Source organism: Podarcis raffonei, chromosome 12 (genome assembly GCF_027172205.1).
Source record: "Podarcis raffonei isolate rPodRaf1 chromosome 12, rPodRaf1.pri, whole genome shotgun sequence".
NCBI lineage: Eukaryota > Metazoa > Chordata > Lepidosauria > Squamata > Lacertidae > Podarcis > Podarcis raffonei.
In genome coordinates this window covers 61,331,152-61,350,279 of record NC_070613.1, presented here as the reverse complement: position 1 = coordinate 61,350,279, position 19,128 = coordinate 61,331,152, and the positions used below count along the sequence as shown (strand labels likewise).

At 46.2% G+C, this 19,128-nt stretch overlaps 1 protein-coding gene across 1 annotated transcript in view; it reads right to left on the bottom strand.

Annotated features, from left to right (window-relative positions):
• LOC128398541 (uncharacterized) overlaps positions 1–19,128 on the bottom strand; it is a 73,551-nt gene that overhangs the window by 39,647 nt on the left and 14,776 nt on the right. Inside the window, exon 3 of the mRNA XM_053359768.1 lies at positions 13,081–13,220. Within this exon, the coding sequence (XP_053215743.1) occupies positions 13,081–13,220 (140 nt within the window). The remainder of the gene's footprint in view (positions 1–13,080; positions 13,221–19,128) is intronic.

The window sequence follows — 19,128 nt, the reverse complement described above, 5'->3', positions numbered from 1 at the left end:
CCACCCTGGCTTCTTTAGGCACCTTCCATGTTTCCGTCTCATTGGTATTGCCTGAAGTTGTGCTTTTACTATCTCCCTCTTAACAAACTCCCAGCCATCATGAACTCCCTTTCCTTTTAGTATTACTGTCCATGGGATCTCACCCAGCACTTCCCTAAGTTTTATGAAGTCGGCTTTCTTAAAGTCGAGAAATTGTGTCCTAGTATGCTTGGCTGCTCCTTTCCGCTGTATAGTAAACTTCAGAAGAACATGATCACTCGCGCCTAATGATCCTTCCACTTCTACCCCACTAACCAGGTCATCAACATTGGTTAGGACCAGATCTAAAATGGCTGTTCCTCTTGTTGCTTCTCCCACTTTCTGGACAATGAAGTTGTCTGCAAGGCCAGTGAGGAATCTGTTTGACCTTATGCTCTTGGCTGAGTTTGACATCCAACAAATATCCGGGTAATTGAAGTCCCCCATTACTACTATCTCCCTTCCTTTTGCATGCTTGGCCATCTGTTCCAGGAAGGCATCATCTATGTCCTCTGTTTGGCTTGGGGATCTATAGTAAACTCCCACAATGAGGTCACTGTTATTCCTCTCTCCCTTTATTTTGACCCAAATGCTCTCACTTTGGCTTTGAGGTTCTAAATCTTGGATCTCTTCACAGGTATACACATCCCTGACACTCCTCCTCCTTTCTTGTCTGGTCTGTTCCTCTGAAATAGATTGTATCCCTCCATTATTACATTCCAATCGTGGGACTTATCCCACCAGGTTTCAGTGATTCCTATTATGTCATATTTAGTTTGCTGCACCAAGAGCTCAAGCTCATCTTGTTTATTTCCCATGCTTTGCGCATTAGTGTACAGACATTGAAGTCCATTAATCATTCCCCCGTGTCTCTTATTTAAGGATTTTTTCCTCCCACCACTAGGTCTGCGTGCTGTTTGCTCCATTCGGTCTATGACATTTGGATGATCATCTTCATCAATTGATAGACTCCTACCTTCAGGACCACTGTCTCCCTCCCCCACATTAGTCAGTTTAAAGCCCTCCTGATGAGGTTTCTGAGATTTTTTGCAAAAACATTCCTCCCAACCGTTGTGAGGTGCAGCCCATCGCTTGCCAGAAGTCCATCTTCAAGAAGCTGCATTCCGTGATCTAAGAATCCAAACCGTTCCTGTTTACACCATTTGCGAAGCCAGTTGTTCACTTCCACTATTTTTCCCTCTCTCCCTGGGCCACGTCGTTCAACTGGGAGGACAGATGAGATGACAATTTGTGCATTTAATTGCTTCAATTTCCTGCCCAGAGCCTCGTAATCTCTTTTGATCTTCTGGAGGCTATTGCTTGCAGTGTCATTGGTTCCCACATGAACCAAGAGGAAGGGGCATTTGTCAGTGGGTTTTATGATTCCTTGCAGTCGTTCAGTTACATCTTGGATCTTAGCCCCGGGGAGACAGCACACTTCCCGAGACATCTTGTCAGGCCCACAGATAACTGCTTCTGTTCCCCTCAGTAGGGAATCCCCTATCACCACCACACGCCTCCTCTAAGGTCTGGTCGGGGTTCTTCCGTGAGCTGTCCGTTCCAAGGTCGCCTGCACATTCCCTGAGGGCTGACTTTGCTGCTCGTCTTCATATACCTGATCGACTGTTAATGAGGGAGAGATCCTCAAATGGAGTCTGCTCTTCGTCTTCCATGCTAGGGGAGAGGACCTCAAAGCGATTGTGTATTTCTAAACAATCAGAGCGAACCCTGGGCCTCCTACTTCTTTGAGTCACGTTTCTCCATATATCTGGCTCCTGTGTTGGTGAACTAGCCTCCTTCTCAGGGGAGTCCCCTGTCTCCTCCTTGGTGGAGACGGTGTGCTCTGTTGCTTCCAAGAAGAGCTCCAGCTCTCTAATTCTTTGGAGCGTAGCTACACGTTCCTCCAGTTGCTGGACTTTGTCTTTTAAGAGGGCAATCAACATGCAATTGCTGCAGGTAAAGCTGCCTGCAACCTTTGGCAAGATGGCAAACATTGCGCAGGAACCACAGGCGACTGCAGCTGTTCCCTCACCCTCCATCTTGAGAACGTGTCGTTGGGGCTGACTACAGCGGTCCTCCATCATAAAAAGCGTGAAGACAGGACAAATAAATTCCCCCCAAAAAAATATATATTTAGCTCACAATAATGAATACTGCACTAAAGAACCTGGGACTCTGAGCATTCTGCTAAAAGCGCCGCGAGGAATTCGTGACAGGGTTATGGGCCCAGCACGCTTCCGCTGCGCATGAGTACAGGTGGCAGTTATCTAGCCGTGGGTGCTGGAGGGGAGCTGCAGGGATGGAGCAGTCCAGAGCTGGCGTGTTGCTGGAGAAGCTGACGGCCACAAACTACAGGATCTGGTCAGTCCGCATGCAACACTTCCTCAAGTGTGAGGGCCTGTGGAAAGTGGTGGAAGATCCACCGCAGCCCCCTGAGGAGGATGAAAAGGATGAGAAAGCCTTGGCTACGATCATCCTTGGAGTGGACGACAGCCAGCTAATCTATGTAGCTGATAAGGTGACAGCAAGTGAGGCGTGGAATGCGCTCAAGGCTGTCCATGTGCGAGAGACAGCTGGCTCGCTGATAACACTGACCAGGAGAACGTACCGGTGTCGGAAGACACCGGGAGACTCCCTGGTGAACCACATAAAATTCCTAACAGGCTGTTTCCAGGAGCTAGTCTTAAGAGGGAGGCCTGTGGGGGAAGAGGACAAAGTCTTTATAGTCCTGAGTTCCCTTGATGACAGCTATGATATGCTGGTCAATTCCCTCGAGTCGGTAGAGACTGATAAGCTGACTCTGGAATACGTTACCGGACGGTTGTATGCAGAGGAGAACAGGCGTTCAGAGCAAAAGATCACCTCAGTCCAGCTGTTGGAGCATCCCAGAGGGAACAGCCGGGAAGAGCAGAGGTGTCAGGAGCCGGAGAAACAACCAGGAGGAGCTGCTGCAGACCAGCTGGTGGTCAACAAACTAAAAAGGTGTTTTTGCTGCAAGTCCAGTGGACATCTGCTTCGGGACTGCCCGAGGAAACAACAAAAACAGCAGAAGCACAGGAGGCAGCAGAGAGAGTCTAACACTTGGGTGTCTGCAGATGGCCAAGAAAATGAAGAGCTGTGGGTTCTGGACAGCGGAGCTTCTCAAACTTTTTGTAAAAGAAAAGCATTGCTAACTGATGCTAGGGCTTCCAACAAAACCATGTAAGTCTTGCCTCAGGCCAGAAAGCTAATATAGTCTGTGAGGGGGAGATTGTGTTCCCACAGCTGGGACACACATTCAGGAATGTGTTGTGTGTGCCTAGTTTGCAAAACAATCTCCTGAGTATTCCTGACTTAGCAAAAGCGGGCTTTGAAGTAAACTTTGTGGGAGATCAGTGCCAGATAAAGCCAAATGGGGCAGTATTGGCAAATGCTAACCTTAGAACTAATATAGAATCATAGAATCATAGAATCATAGAGTTGGAAGAGACCACAAGGGCCATCGAGTCCAACCCCCTGCCAAGCAGGAAACACCATCAGAGCACTCCTGACATATGGTTGTCAAGCCTCTGCTTAAAGACCTCCAAAGAAGGAGACTCCACCACACTCCTTGGCAGCAAATTCCACTGTCGAACAGCTCTTACTGTCAGGAAGTTCTTCCTAATGTTTAGGTGGAATCTTCTTTCTTGTAGTTTGGATCCATTGCTCCGTGTCCGCTTCTCTGGAGCAGCAGAAAACAACCTTTCTCCCTCCTCTATGTGACATCCTTTTATATATTTGAACATGGCTATCATATCACCCCTTAACCTCCTCTTCTCCAGGCTAAACATGCCCAGCTCCCTTAGCCGTTCCTCATAAGGCATCGTTTCCAGGCCTTTGACCATTTTGGTTGCCCTCCTCTGGACACGTTCCAGTTTGTCAATGTCCTTCTTGAACTGTGGTGCCCAGAACTGGACACAGTACTCCAGGTGAGGTCTGACCAGAGCAGAATACAGTGGCACTATTACTTCCCTTGATCTAGATGCGATACTCCTATTGATGCAGCCCAGAATTGCATTGGCTTTTTTAGCTGCCGCGTCACACTGTTGGCTCATGTCAAGTTTGTGGTCAACCAAGACTCCTAGATCCTTTTCACATGTAGTGCTCTCAAGCCAGGTGTCACCCATCTTGTATTTGTGCCTCTCATTTTTTTTGCCCAAGTGCAATACTTTACATTTCTCCCTGTTAAAATTCATCTTGTTTGTTTTGGCCCAGTTCTCTAATCTGTCAAGGTCGTTTTGAAGTGTGTTCCTGTCCTCTGGGGTGTTAGCCACCCATCCCAGTTTGGTGTCATCTGCAAATTTGATCAGGATGCCCTTGAGTCCATCATCCAAGTCGTTGATAAAGATGTTGAATAAGACCGGGCCCAAGACAGAACCCTGTGGCACCCCACTAGTCACTCTTCTCCAGGATGAAGAGGAACCATTGATGAGCACCCTTTGGGTTCGGTCAGTCAGCCAGTTACAAATCCACTGAGTGGTAGCATAGTCAAGACCGCATTTTACCAGCTTCTTTACAAGAATATCATGGGGCACCTTGTCAAATGCCTTGCTGAAATCAAGGTAGGCTACATCCACTGCGTTCCCTTCATCTACCAGGCTTGTAATTCTGTCAAAAAACGAGATCAGGTTAGTCTGACATGACTTATTTTTCAGAAATCCATGCTGACTATTGGTGATCACAGCATTCCTTTCCAGGTGCTCACAGACTGTTTGCTTAATGATCTGCTCCAGAATCTTCCCTGGTATTGATGTCAGACTGACTGGGCGGTAATTATTTGGGTCCTCTCTTTTCCCCTTTTTGAAAATAGGGACAACATTTGCCCTCCTCCAGTCTGCCGGGACTTCGCCTGTTCTCCAGGAATTCTCAAAGATGACTGCCAGTGGTTCTGAGATCACATCTGCCAGTTCTTTTAATACTCTTGGATGCAGTTCATCTGGCCCTGGAGACTTGAATACATCTAGACTAGCCAAGTATTCTTGTACTATCTCCTTAGTTATTCTGGGCTGTGTTTCCTCTGCTGAATCATTTGCTCCAAATTCTTCAGGTCGGGCATTGTTTTCTTTATCGGAGAAGACTGAGGCAAAGAAGGCATTGAGGAGTTCAGCCCTTTCTGTGTCCCCTGTTTGCATTTCACCATCTTCTCCTCTGAGTGACCCCACTGTTTCTTTGTTCTTCCTTTTGCTACGAACATACCCATAAAAGCCTTTTTTGTTGTTTTTAACCTCTCTAGCAAGCCTGAGTTCATTCTGTGCTTTAGCTTTTCTGACTTTGTGTCTACACGTGCTGGCTATTTGTTTGAATTCCTCTTTGGTGGTTTCCCCCCTTTTCCATTTTTTGTACACATCCTTTTTTAATCTTAACTCAGTTAAAAGTTCTTTAGATAGCCACCCTGGCTTCTTTAGGCACCTTCCATGTTTCCGTCTCATTGGTATTGCCTGAAGTTGTGCTTTTACTATCTCCCTCTTAACAAACTCCCAGCCATCATGAACTCCCTTTCCTTTTAGTATTACTGTCCATGGGATCTCACCCAGCACTTCCCTAAGTTTTATGAAGTCGGCTTTCTTAAAGTCGAGAAATTGAGTCCTAGTATGCTTGGCTGCTCCTTTCCGCTGTATAGTAAACTTCAGAAGAACATGATCACTCGCGCCTAATGATCCTTCCACTTCTACCCCACTAACCAGGTCATCAACATTGGTTAGGACCAGATCTAAAATGGCTGTTCCTCTTGTAGCTTCTCCCACTTTCTGGACAATGAAGTTGTCTGCAAGGCCAGTGAGGAATCTGTTTGACCTTATGCTCTTGGCTGAGTTTGACATCCAACAAATATCCGGGTAATTGAAGTCCCCCATTACTACTATCTCCCTTCCTTTTGCATGCTTGGCCATCTGTTCCAGGAAGGCATCATCTATGTCCTCCGTTTGGCTTGGGGATCTATAGTAAACTCCCACAATGAGGTCACTGTTATTCTTCTCTCCCTTAATTTTGACCCAAATGCTCTCACTTTGGCTTTGAGGTTCTAAATCTTGGATCTCTTCACAGGTATACACATCCCTGACATATAACGCCACTCCTCCTCCTTTCTTGTCTGGTCTGTTTCTCTGAAATAGATTGTATCCCTCCATTATTACATTCCAATCGTGGGACTTATCCCACCATGTTTCAGTGATGCCTATTATGTCATATTTAGTTTGCTGTACCAAGAGCTCAAGCTCATCTTGTTTATTTCCCATACTTTGCGCATTAGTGTACAGACATTGAAGTCCATTAATCATTCCCCCGTGTCTCTTATTTAAGGATTTTTTCCTCCCACCACTAGGTCTGCGTGCTGTTTGCTCCATTCGGTCTATGACATTTGGATGATCATCTTCATCAATTGATAGACTCTTACCTTCAGGACCACTGTCTCCCTCCCCCACATTAGTCAGTTTAAAGCCCTCCTGATGAGGTTTCTGAGATTTTTTGCAAAAACATTCCTCCCAACCGTTGTGAGGTGCAGCCCATCGCTTGCCAGAAGTCCATCTTCAAGAAGCTGCATTCCGTGATCTAAGAATCCAAACCGTTCCTGTTTACACCATTTGCGAAGCCAGTTGTTCACTTCCACTATTTTTCCCTCTCTCCCTGGGCCACGTCGTTCAACTGGGAGGACAGATGAGATGACAATTTGTGCATTTAATTGCTTCAATTTCCTGCCCAGAGCCTCGTAATCTCTTTTGATCTTCTGGAGGCTATTGCTTGCAGTGTCATGTATGTACTGCAGTGTGAGTCTAAGGTTGTGAATGTGCAAAATGTCCCGACCCATGATATGTGTATTCATCTGCTGCACAGGCGTCTGGCTCATGCCAGCTTTAAGGTGCTGAACAAAACATTGGAGTTGTGTGGGGGGATGAAAAACATTATAAGTTGTGATAATTACTTAGACTGCAATATCTGCAAGGAGGTTAAAAGCAGGGCTTGCCCAGTAGCAAGAGCAAGCCAGAGAGAAACAAAAAAAACCACTGGAGTTGGTTCATGCTGATGTAACTGGTCCTTTTCCACCAAGTGTCTCCCGCAACAAGTATTGTTTGATCCTAGTGGATGACTATTCTAGATTTGGCTGGGTCTATCCATTAAAGCAAAAATCTGATGTTGCCCAAACTTTGAAGTTCTGGGTAAGAAGGATAGAAAGACAACTTGGCCAAAAGGTGTGCTCTATTCAGACAGACAGGGGAGGAGAATTTATGGCAAGCTCCCTAAGAAACTGGTTGCGATCCCAAGGGATTAAACATAGGCTTACCAATGTGGCGACTCCTCAGGAGAATGGAGTAGCAGAGCGTAGGGGAGGTGTCTTGCAGACACAAATGAAAGCATTGTTGGCAGATGCAAATCTTCCAATTAAATACTGGACTGAGAGTATTAAGACAGCGAATTATATTGGAAATTGTTTGTGGTCAAGGGTACTAGATGACATACCCTATAAGATTCTCTATAACAAAAGTCCCAGTTTGCAACATTTGAGAATCTTTGGGACAAAGGCACGGGTTGACATACCTATAAAAAAACCGAAGAAAAGGTGGGAAAAGGGCACAGCAGTTGCTATTTCTTGGGTATGAAAGCGGTACGAAAGCCTACAGGTTTGAAGATGATAAAAATCTTTTGAGTTATAGTTGGTCAGCCAGCTTTAATGAGCAAAGAAATTGGCCCAAGATACATGCAAACCTGCTGCCAGAAAAAGTTTTACTGCCAAGCGTACCTGATAAGGCCGTTGAAAGAAAGCTAAGAATTGGCAGCTCTCCCAGAGAAATTGAAAGGGAGGAGGTAAAGACTGAGCATTTTTCTCCAGCTGCTAGCATGGAACGGGGGGGGGGGGGAGAGAAAGTGCAACAGGGACAGGAGGAGGTAAATCTCCAGAGTCAATCCACCCCAAAAGCAGTCCTGAAGGTAGCCCAGGGGGTGAGATTAATGAACCAAGGAGGTCTGAAAGAAGTAATAAAGGCCAACCTCCAGCCCATTATGGGTTCCCAGCCACCATAAACCAGGTTTGTGTAACTGAGCCAGCAAACTTTGAAGAAGTGCAAGAGTTACCTACTCTAGAGAAAGAGGTGTGGTTAAAGGCAATGCAGGCAAAGTATAACTCTCTGCTAAATAACAATGTGTTTGTACCTACTGAGGAGATTTCACCCCTCCCATATCCAAGAATCTGCTGATGTTCTCTGCTGATTCTCCAGAGAGGAGGGGGCGGTTTTTGCTCTCTATTTATTCCGCTCCAGCCTCACATCAAAGTGTCGGAGAGAGAGACTGAGTGTTAGAGAGAGATCATGTGTATAGGTAAGGTTGCTGCTAAGAGCAGCTGCAGACACTCAGTGCAGTTCAGCATTCATTTTCGTTTAGACCTCATTTAGCTCTGTATATAGTTGTGTATTATAGTTGTAGATAGAATAAAGAAGATATTCTACAGAGCTGTTCTCCGAGTCATTTATGCTCTGCTGTACTCTGCTATACTCTGCTGTGCGACGACTGTCTTCTTGTGGAAGTGAATCTGGTGCTCACAACTCTAAGCTGTGATTCCACAGCACTTTGACCTGTTCCTGTGCAGAAGGTGGTCTCTGGAAGTGCTACCCAGCTCGCCTAGCTCAGTTGGGGCTGAAGTGGATGAGTCCAGTTGGTGACACTGGCTCAAGGGCAATGCTGACACCTACAGAATTGCCTGAAGGTAAAAAGCCCATAAGCTGTAAGTGGGTTTTTAAAGTGAAAAAGCTGGCTGATGGTAGTTGTCAGAGGAAAGCCAGGCTGGTTGCAAGGGGCTTTACACAAAGGAAAATGATACATTATGATGAAGTGTTTGCCCCAAGAGCAAAGGCTGAAACAGTAAAATCAGTTTTAGCAATGGCAAGTCTGAGGGGGTTAAAAGTTAATCATTTTGATGTTGCCTCAGCATATCTAAATGCTCCTATTGACGCCGAGGTGTATTTACAGCAAATACCAGGTTATGAGCTGGAAAAAGACAGCATGGTGTTAAAGCTGCAAAGGGCACTATATGGTTTACACCAAAGTGCACGTCTATGGCATGAATGCATAGACACAACTTTGAAAAAGATGGGATTCAAACAAAGCCTGGCTGATTCCTGTTTATATTCAGCAATGGTGCAAGGAAGCGTTTGTTATTTACTTTTGTATGTTGATGATATCTGTCTAATAACAACTGCACTAAAGCAAGGGTCTTGGTTTATAAACAGCCTAGGTAACAAATACAAACTGAAGTATTTGGGAGAGATTCAGAATTACTTAGGAGTAGAGGTTCAGAGAAATGAAGAGGGCGTCTACTCTCTGAGTCAGAAGGAAAAAATCGAAAAGTTACTGAAGACATATGGAATGGAGAGGGCAAATGAGGTTGACACTCCCATAACTAAACAGTACAAAAATGAACCAGAAGGACAAAAATGTGAGAATGCAACTGTGTTTCATTCTTTGTTAGGTTTTCTGTTATATTTAAGTTGCTGGACGAGACCCGACATAACATTGGCAGTGCACATGTTAAGCCAAAGAAGTGCAGACCTGGCTCAGAGAGATTGGGTAGCACTTAAAAGAATCCTAAGGTATCTGAAAGGCACAAAAGATTACAAACTGGTGCTGGATACAGGATATGATCAGCAAGTGTATGCATATACTGATGCCAGCTGGGGAGACAGAGAAAATGGAAAGTCTACCACTGGCTATGCCATATATATTGGAAATGCCCTGGTTCAGTGGAAATCCCAGAAACAAACATTTGTTGCCACAAGTACTTGTGAAGCAGAGTACTCAGCCATAAGCGAATGTATGTCACAAGTAGAGTGGTTTGCTTGCCTAACAAAAGAGCTTGGAATACCTTCTGAAATGCCAATCTCTGTGCTCAGTGACAACATGGCTGCACAACAGCTTGCTAACCAACAGAACTTTAAGAGCAAGAGCAAACATATTGCTATAAGATACGGAAATGTGAAAAATGCTTTGGAAAGAAATGTGTTCAAGGTACAGCACTGTAACACAAAATGTAATGTGGCAGATTTGTATACAAAATGTTTGGATGCTCCTAAATTTCGAGACCTAAGAGAATTATTAGGTCTCAAGCCTTTGACTTAAGGAGGAGTGTTGGGATTCACAGGATGCTGTGCAAGTAAGTCTGCAGGCTTCAGTTTGCAACAGGCTGATGTGAAGGAATGGGTTTCCCAAACCCAAAACTGACTGTGAAGGCAGTTTGAAAACTGCACCAAAATCCCTATTTTTCCTTAGCTAAAATCCATTAACTTGAGCTCTGAGTCAATGTATAAACAAAAACCCGGCTGTGCTCGAAGCTCTCTCCCTTATCAGTCTGTGGCGGCAATGAGTGACCTTGCCAAGTTCCAGTAGAGCAGGGATGATGCGTGTGTGCCTTATCTTATGTGCTGACCACAAAAGACGCACAGACCCAATCTGGGAACAGCACCAGAGCGTGTTCCCGGAGATTATGACCTATTCCTCCCAGATAAGAGTAGGAAGAGGAAGATCCTTTTATGGTCAGAAGTACAGAAAGGAACACCCTTTTATGGTTAAGAATACCAGAGCAAGAACATATGTGATGTCAACCTGCGTACATAAGCTGATGTGGTTGGAAGGAGGGAGAGGGTGCCTGGAGGATATATATACTGCATGAAACTTGTCATTTCTTTGGACTTGCTGTGGACTTAATCACGCAAGTACCTTCTGCTATCCGGAAAGCAGAATAAACTCTTTCTTCTTTGAATCAACCTCGGTGTCATTTGGCTTCCTTCCTCCTGTCCCGGAGCAACGCAGACCCAATCAGTGAACTCCAATAAGGCTACAGATCCAATACTCTCTGTGGAAGTGCTGGGTCAGATACTGCACTAAAGAACCTGGGACTCTGAGCATTCTGCTAAAAGTGCCGCGAGGAATTCGCGACAAGGACTTACCTTGTTGTGTCCAGGTTTGGATGTATTCTGCTGGGAATAAAATGAAGAAAAGTGTCATGTTTCTTGTCTAGAGAACAGTTGCCATCTATCTGCCACTTGTCTTCTCTAAAAAAAACCCCACATGCCTAGAAATAGACTTATTGCAAAAATCATTTGGAGTAAAATCTATTGCAATCAATTCTTCTTCTTTTTTAAAGTAACACTCCAAAGAAGATTAAATAAATCCTCTGGACTGGGAGACACACCATTCATTTAAAGCACTTTGTTTCCTGCCATGAACAAACAGAATCTAGGCATTGTGGCTATTACTATTATTTATTAAATTTCTGTACTGCCCTTCATCCGAAGATCACAGGGCGGTTTACAATATAAAAACTCAAAAATACATACCATAATAACAAACAGACAATACCACTCCCAGTATGATTATTTATTAAATTTTCTGTTGCATAAAGTATTTGCTTGCCTGCTCTGCCAAATGCCCAGGCCTGGCAAATTAACTGCTCTTGAGAGCGAAGAGGAAATATTGGCCATATCAGGCACAATACAGTCACGAAAACTTTTACTGCACAATATCGGGTTCTCAAACGTTCCCAGATATCGGGAACGATCAGTTGCAAAAGTTAAAGAAAAAAAATGCAACATTTCCTGGGGTCCAAGTCACCCCACCAAATCAAGTTCATGGATTGGTTCTTCTTCCGGTCTACAGATCCTGCACTGGTCGCCTTCTCTGCTTTCCCAAATTTGCCTGGTCCTCTTTTCAAGCCCCCCAGACTGGCGGCCACCACTCCTTCTCACCAGGGGAAAGTCGTCTCTTGCATCTGCAAATAGGACCTTCCTCCAAGCTGGGCTCCCAATAGTTCAGGCCTAGGCAAACACGGCCCTCCACCTGTTTGGGGACTCCAATGCCCATCACCCCTGACCCGCTGGTCCTGTTAGCTAGGGATGATGGGAGCTGTAGTCCCAAAACAGCTGGAGGGCCGAGTTTGCCTTTGCCTGTGATAGTTCATGGCAGTTCCCCTCAACTTGAACCCTTCTACATGCTCCCACCAGCCCCAGGCAGCATATGGTCCAGAACATTTAGAGGGCACCAGGTTGGGAAATCCTGGTTCACGCTGCGCAACATCAGACCAGGGTGGATAAAAATCAATGACCCATTTTTATTTTTTTTAAATGGATTTCTTTGATTTAAATCACATTTTTTAAAAAATTAAATTGGATTTCTAAAATAAAATGCTTTTGGAGGAAAAATCTTTCGAAATATATTTTTCTTTTTAAGTTGCATTATAGTCCAACGGCTATTCACTGGGAAGTAAGGATTTATTTTAAGTTTTTCATATATGCTAAAATTCATTTTAAGAATTTTTTTTAAAAAAATGTTTAACCACATCAGTTAACAAACATGGATATATATGCTATAATGTTATTGTTTTAGTTAAATAAATTGTTTAAATTCTTATTAAGGAAATGATTATTTTTATCCTTCCAATAAGGTACAGCAGAAAAGTTGTCCAAATATACAGTGGTACCTCAGGTTAAGAACTTAATTCGTTCCAGAGGTCCATTCTTAACCTGAAACTGTTCTTAACCTGAAGCACCACTGTTAGAGGTATCGGTTGGTTGCTTGAGAGCAATCAGGAAATATGGCTCAAGAGTCTGTTTTCCAGCTTTCTTCTTACTGATCAAAACCTTTAGAATGCAGAGCGCCTCTATTCCGTGTCTTGCTCATTCACGGGCAGAATCTGAGAGTGGGCGGCCCTTCAACCTTCCCCAGCACAGTCTGCGCCTCCCCTCTCTGCGCAGAGGCCTACTGCGCAAGGAAGGCTTGGGTAATGGGGGACCCCCCTCCTCCCCGCTTTGCTCAGGCAAGGTGTCCTGGCACCGCCTTGCCTCCTCCGACCCCTGCATCTCCTCTCCTTCCTCCTCTGAGGAAGTGCTGCTTCCCACGATCTTTGGGGGCTCTTTGTAATCCACCCGGCTTTTCCCCTCTTGCCCCTGAGCCGATGGCAGTTCTTAACCCAAGGTACTATTTCTGGGTTAGCGGCGTCTGTAACCTGAAGCGTATGTAACCTGAAGCGTCTGTACACAGTTAACTTATTATACCCCACAATAATACCTGGGGAGGTGGCTGGAGGTGTTGGAGGATGGTGTCCAAAATCTCCCTTTCATCCATCATCTCCAAGGCTTCTCTGATGGTTCTTCCTCCCAGGATCTTCTTACCCATCCACAAGTACTCAAAGTTTTCATCAGAGAGTTCTTCAGAAAGAGAGAGAGAGAGAGAGAGAGAGAGAGAGAGAGAGAGGTGAGTAAATGAGGCGGATGAGAGGGAAAGGTACCGTATTTTTCCATGTATAACACGCCCCCATATATAAGACGCCCCCTATTTTTGGGCACTCAAAATTTAGAAAATGGGGGCAGATTGCCAAGACTTGTTAAGCTTTTTTGGGGAGGGGTTGCCCAGAGTGGTTGAGCTTTATTTGGGGGGAGGGAGCCATTAATCAAATTGCACAATTGCAGGCATCAACCACCAAGTCACCTATCGTCTGCCAGTCGACAACAGCCCTTTTCACAGCAAAGAAATCATGGCTGGGAATCTCTTCCTGGCGGCTACAACCAAGCGCCCGTCCCCCCTCAGCACTCCCCCTGTAGAAGAGGAGCCCCAATTTGACACTTGATTTTGGGGGTAAAAAACCTCGTCTTATACACGAGAAAAGACGGCAAGTTCTTTCTCAGGGGGCTTCTCGCCTGTTGCAATGAGTGGGTGCATGCCATATCTGAACAGGGATCATAGAACTGTAGCATCTGAAGGGACCTGCGGGGTCACCTAGTCCAATGCAGCAATGCAGAACAGGGGCAGCCACCCGGAAGTCCCTGCTCCATGTTACACGCTGTCAGAGCTGCCCGAGGTCCCAGCTCACAAAGGACCAACGCCGCTTCGCTGTTAAGTACGGAAGTCTTTATTGAAGTTCAGTTTCACTTCCAGAGCCGCAGCGTACAGCTCTACGTCTCAAACTTCAGACCACTGAAGCTCCGTCTGAGTCTCCTCCCCCCAGACACCAGTTTAAGACTCTAGCCTTACTCCACCTCTTCCTCTGCTCTTTCCGCCTCTGGTTCCGCCTGTCCGTCGGGGTCTCGCCCTTTCTAGACTCTTCTGACGCTGAATCCCCTGAGCCTTCCCCCTCCCTCCGGTGGGCTTTAGGAGCTGGTTCCCAATCCGGGTCTCCTGCTGTCCCTCGCGCCTGTACATTTAAACTTGGCGCGCGCGCCCAGCCAGCAACTTTCCTCCTGACCGTTTCACTGCTGCTGTCACTGCTTCCCCCTTCGGGGAGGCTAGCTGCAACTGACCTTCCCTCCGTTCCCCCACTCTCCGATGGAGGCGTGGTCAGCCCTGACTCATCTTCTCTCCCCGCTGGAGGAGACGCTGGTCCTGACACATGTGACTCTTCCCCCCCACTACGCTCTGGTGGGGAAACTGGTCCTGATCCCCCGCTGCTGCTTTGGGGTTCCCCGCTGGCTCCTTGTTTCTGGTGCGTCCCCCCTGGGACCCCCCTTGCCCTGACCATCGGCGCCCCCTTCTGGGAATCTTCTGATTCGCTGGAGAAGCTCATGGAATCTCTCGGGCCACTGTCATACTCCCCTACGCTGCCCTCGGATTCTTCCCCTTCGCTCTCCATTTCCTCTCTCCCCTGTGCTCCTGCTCCTGAGCCCCTGACACACACCTCTTAACAAGGGGGGGGGGACTTCCACCCAGACATCAAGGAAACCAAGAGAGACCCCGACCTTGTATCATAATAATAATAATTTATTATTTATACTCCGCCCATCTGGCTGAGTTTCCCCAGCCACTCTGGGCGGCACCCAATCAAGTATTAAAAACAATACAGCGTTAAATGTTAAAAACTTCCCTAAACAGGGCTGCCTTCAGATGTCTTTTAAAGATAGGGTAGCTACTTATTTCCTTCACATCTGAAGGGAGGGTATTCCACAGGGTGGGCGCCACTACCGAGAAGGCCCTCTGACTGGTTCCCTGTAACCTTACTTCTCGCAATGAGGGAACCACCAGAAGGCCCTCGGCGCTGGATCTCAGTGTCCTGGCTGAACGATGGGAGTGGAGAGGCTCCTTCAGGTATACTGGACCGAGGCCGTTTAGGGCTTTAACACTTTGAATTGTGCCCGGAAACGTGTTGTTGTTTAGTCGTTTAGTCGTGTCCGACTCTTCGTGACCCCATGGACCAGAGCACGCCAGGCACTTCTGTCTTCCACTGCCTCCCGCAGTTTGGTCAGACTCATGTTTGTAGCTTCGAAGACACTATCCAACCATCTTGCCCTCTGTCGTCCCCTTCTCCTTGTGCCCTCCATCTTTCCCAACATCAGGGTCTTTTCCAGGGAGTCTTCTCTTCTCATGAGGTGGCCAAAGTATTGGAGCCTCAGCTTCATGATCTGTCCTTCCAGTGAGCACTCAGGGCTGATTTCCTTCAGAATGGATCGGTTGGATCTTCTTGCAGTCCATGGGACTCTCAAGAGTCTCCTCCAGCACCAGAATTCAAAAGCATCAATTCTTTATGGTCCAGCTTTCACTTCCATACATCACTACTGGGAAAACCATGGCTTTTACTATACGGACCTTTGTTGGCAAGGTGATGTCTCTGCTTTTTAAGATGCTGTCTAGGTTTGTCATTGCTTTTCTCCCAAGGAGCAGGCGTCTTTTAATTTCGTGACTGCTGTCACCATCTGCAGTGATCATGGAGCCCAAGAAAGTAAAATCTCTCACTGCCTCCATTTCTTCCCCTTCTATTTGCCAGGAGGTGATGGGCCCAGTGGCCATGATCTTCGTTTTTTTGATGTTGAGCGTCAGACCATATTTTGTGCTCTCCTCTTTCCCCTCATTAAAAGGTTCTTTAATTCCTCCTCACTTTCTGCCATCAAGGTTGTGTCATCTGCATGTCTGAGGCTTTGATATTTCTTCCAGCGATCTTAATTCCGGCTTGGGATTCCTCCAGCCCAGCCTTTCGCATGATGAATTCTGCATATAAGTTAAATAACCAGGGAGACAATATACAGCCTTGTCGTACTCCTTTCCCAATTTTGAACCAATCGGTTGTTCCATATCCAGTTCTAACTGTAGCTTCTTGTCCCACATAGAGATTTCTCAGGAGACAGATGAGGTGATCAGGCACTCCCATTTCTTTAAGAACTTGCCATAGTTTGCTGTGGTCGACACAGTCAAAGGCTTTTGCATAGTCAATGAAGCAGAAGTAGATGTCTTTCTGGAACTCTCTAGCTTTCTCCATAATCCAGCGCATGTTTGCAATTTGGTCTCTGGTTCCTCTGCTTCTTCTAAATCCAGCTTGCACTTCTGGGAGTTCTCGGTCCACATACTGCTTGAGCCTTCCTTGTAGAATTTTAAGCATAACCTTGCTAGCGTGTGAAATGAGTGCAATTGTGTGGTAGTTGGAGCATTCTTTAGCACTGCCCTTCTTTGGGATTGGGATGTAGACTGATCTTCTCCAATCCTCTGGCCACTGCTGAGTTTTCCAAACTTGCTGGCATATTGAGTGTAGCACCTTAACAGCATCATCTTTTAAAACTTTAAATAGTTCAGCTGGAATACCATCACTTCCACTGGCCTTGTTATTTGCAGTGCTTTCTAAGGCCCATTTGACTTCACTCTCCAGGATGTCTGGCTCAAGCTCAGCAACCCCACTACCTGGGGTGTACGAGACATCCATATCTTTCTGGTATAATTCCTCTGTGTATTCTTGCCACCTCTTCTTGATGTCTTCTGCTTCTGTTAGGTCCTTACCACTTTTGTCCTTTATTATGGTAATCTTTGGACGAAATGTTACTTTCATATCTCTAATTTTCTTGAACAGATCTCTGGTTCTTCCCATTCTGTTGTTTTCCTCTATTTCTTTGCATTGCTCGTTTAAGTAGGCCTTCTTGTCTCTCCTTGCTATTTTTTGGAAATCTACATTCAATTTCCTGTATCTTTCTCTATCTCCCTCACATTTTGCTTGCCTTCTCTCCCCCGCTATTTGTAAGGCCTTGTTGGACAGCCACTTTGCTTTCTTGCATTTCCTTTTCATTGGGATGGTTTTCGTTGCTGCCTCCTGTATAATGTTGCGAGCCTCCATCCATAGTTCTTCAGGCACTCTGTCTAGCAAATCTAAATCCTTAAACCTGTTCCTGACTTCCACTGTGTATTCATAAGGGATTTGATTTAGATTGTATCTTACCGGCCCAGTGGTTTTTCCTACTTTCTTCAGTTTAAGCTTGAATTTTGCTATAAGAAGCTGATGATCTGAGCCACAGTCAGCTCCAGGTCTTGTTTCTGCTGACTGTATTGAGCTTCTCCATCTTTGACTGCAGAGAATATAATCAATCTGATTACGATGCTGCCCATCTGGTGATGTCCATGTGTAGAGTCGTCTCTTGTGTTGTTGGAAAAGCGTGTTTGTGATGACCAGCTTGTTCTCTTGACAGAACTCTATTAGCCTTTGCCCTGCTTCGTTTTGATCTCCAAGGCCAAACTTGCCAGTTGTTCCTTTTATCTCTTGATTCCCTACTTTAGCATTCCAATCCCCTATAATAAGAACATCCTTCTTTGGTGTCACTTCTATAAGGTCTTGTAAGTCCTCATAGAATTGGTCAATTTCAGTTTCTTCAGCACCAGTAGTTGGTGCATAAACTTGGATTACTGTTATTACTGTTATGTTAAAAGGTCTGCCTTGGATTCGTATCGAGATCATTCTATCATTTTTGAGATTGCATCCCAGTACAGCTTTCACCACTCTTTTGTTGACTATTAGGGCCACTCCATTTCTTTTGCGGGTTTCTTGCCCACAGTAGTAGATATGATGGTCATCCGAACTGAATTCGCCCATTCGCGTCCATTTTAGTTCACTGATGCCCAGGATGTCAATATTTATTCTTGCCATCTCATTTTTGACCACATCCAACTTACCCAGGTTCATGGTTCTTACATTCCAGGTTCCTATGCAATATTTTTCTTTACAGCATTGGACTTTCCTTTCGCAGCATTGGACTTTCCCCTTCATGGATCACTGCCTTGCCGTGGCGAAGTGGCTTGAAGAACTCAAAGAAGCTATGAACTATGCCGAGCAGGGCACCCAAGATGAACAGGTCATAGTGGAGAGTTTTGACCAAACGTGATCCACCTGGAGGAGGAACCGGCAAGCCACTCCAGTATCCCTGCCAAGAAAACTCCATGGACAAAGACAACAGGCATATAAAAGTTATGACACTGGAAGATGAGCCCCTCAGGTCGGAAGGCGTCCAACATGCTACTGGGGAAGAGCGGAGGACAAGTACAAGTAGATCCAGAGCTGATGAAGTGGCTGGGCTAAAGCCGAAAGGACGTTCAGTTGCGGATATGCCTGGAAGCGAAAGGAAAGCCCGGAAACGAACTGGGAGCCAATGCAGATCTCTCAGAACCAGTGTTATGTGGTCCCGGCGGCCGCTCCCAGTCACCAGTCTAGCTGCCGCATTCTGGATTAATTGCAGTTTCTGGGTCACCGTCAAACGTAGCCCCACGTAGAGCGCGTTGCAGTAGTCCAAGCGGGAGATAACTAGAGCATGCACCACTCTGATGAGACAGTCCGTGGGCAGGGAGGGTATCAGCCTGCGTACCAGGTGTAGTTGGTAGACAGCTGCCCTGGATACAGAAGTAACCTGCGCCTCCATGGACAGCTGTGAGTCCAAAGTGACTCCCAGGCTGCGCACCTGGTCTTTCAGGGGCACAGTTACCCCATTCAGGACCAGGGAATCCCCCACACCCACCCACCCCCTGTCCCCCAAAAACAGGACTTCAGTCTTGTCAGGATTCAACCTCAAACTGTTAGCCACCATCCATCATCCAACCGCCTCCAGGCACTCACACAGGACCTTCACCGCCTTCACTGGTTCTGATTTAAAGGAGAGGTAGAGCTGGGTGTCATCTGCATACTGATGAACACCCAGCCCAAACCCCCTGATGATCTCTCCCAGCGGCTTCATATAGATATTAAAAAGCATGGGGGAGAGGACGGAACCCTGAGGCACCCCACACGTGAGAGCCCAGGGGTCTGAAGACTCATTCCCCAACACCACTTTCTGGACACGGCCCAGGAGAAAGGAGCGGAACCACCGTATAACAGTGCCCCCA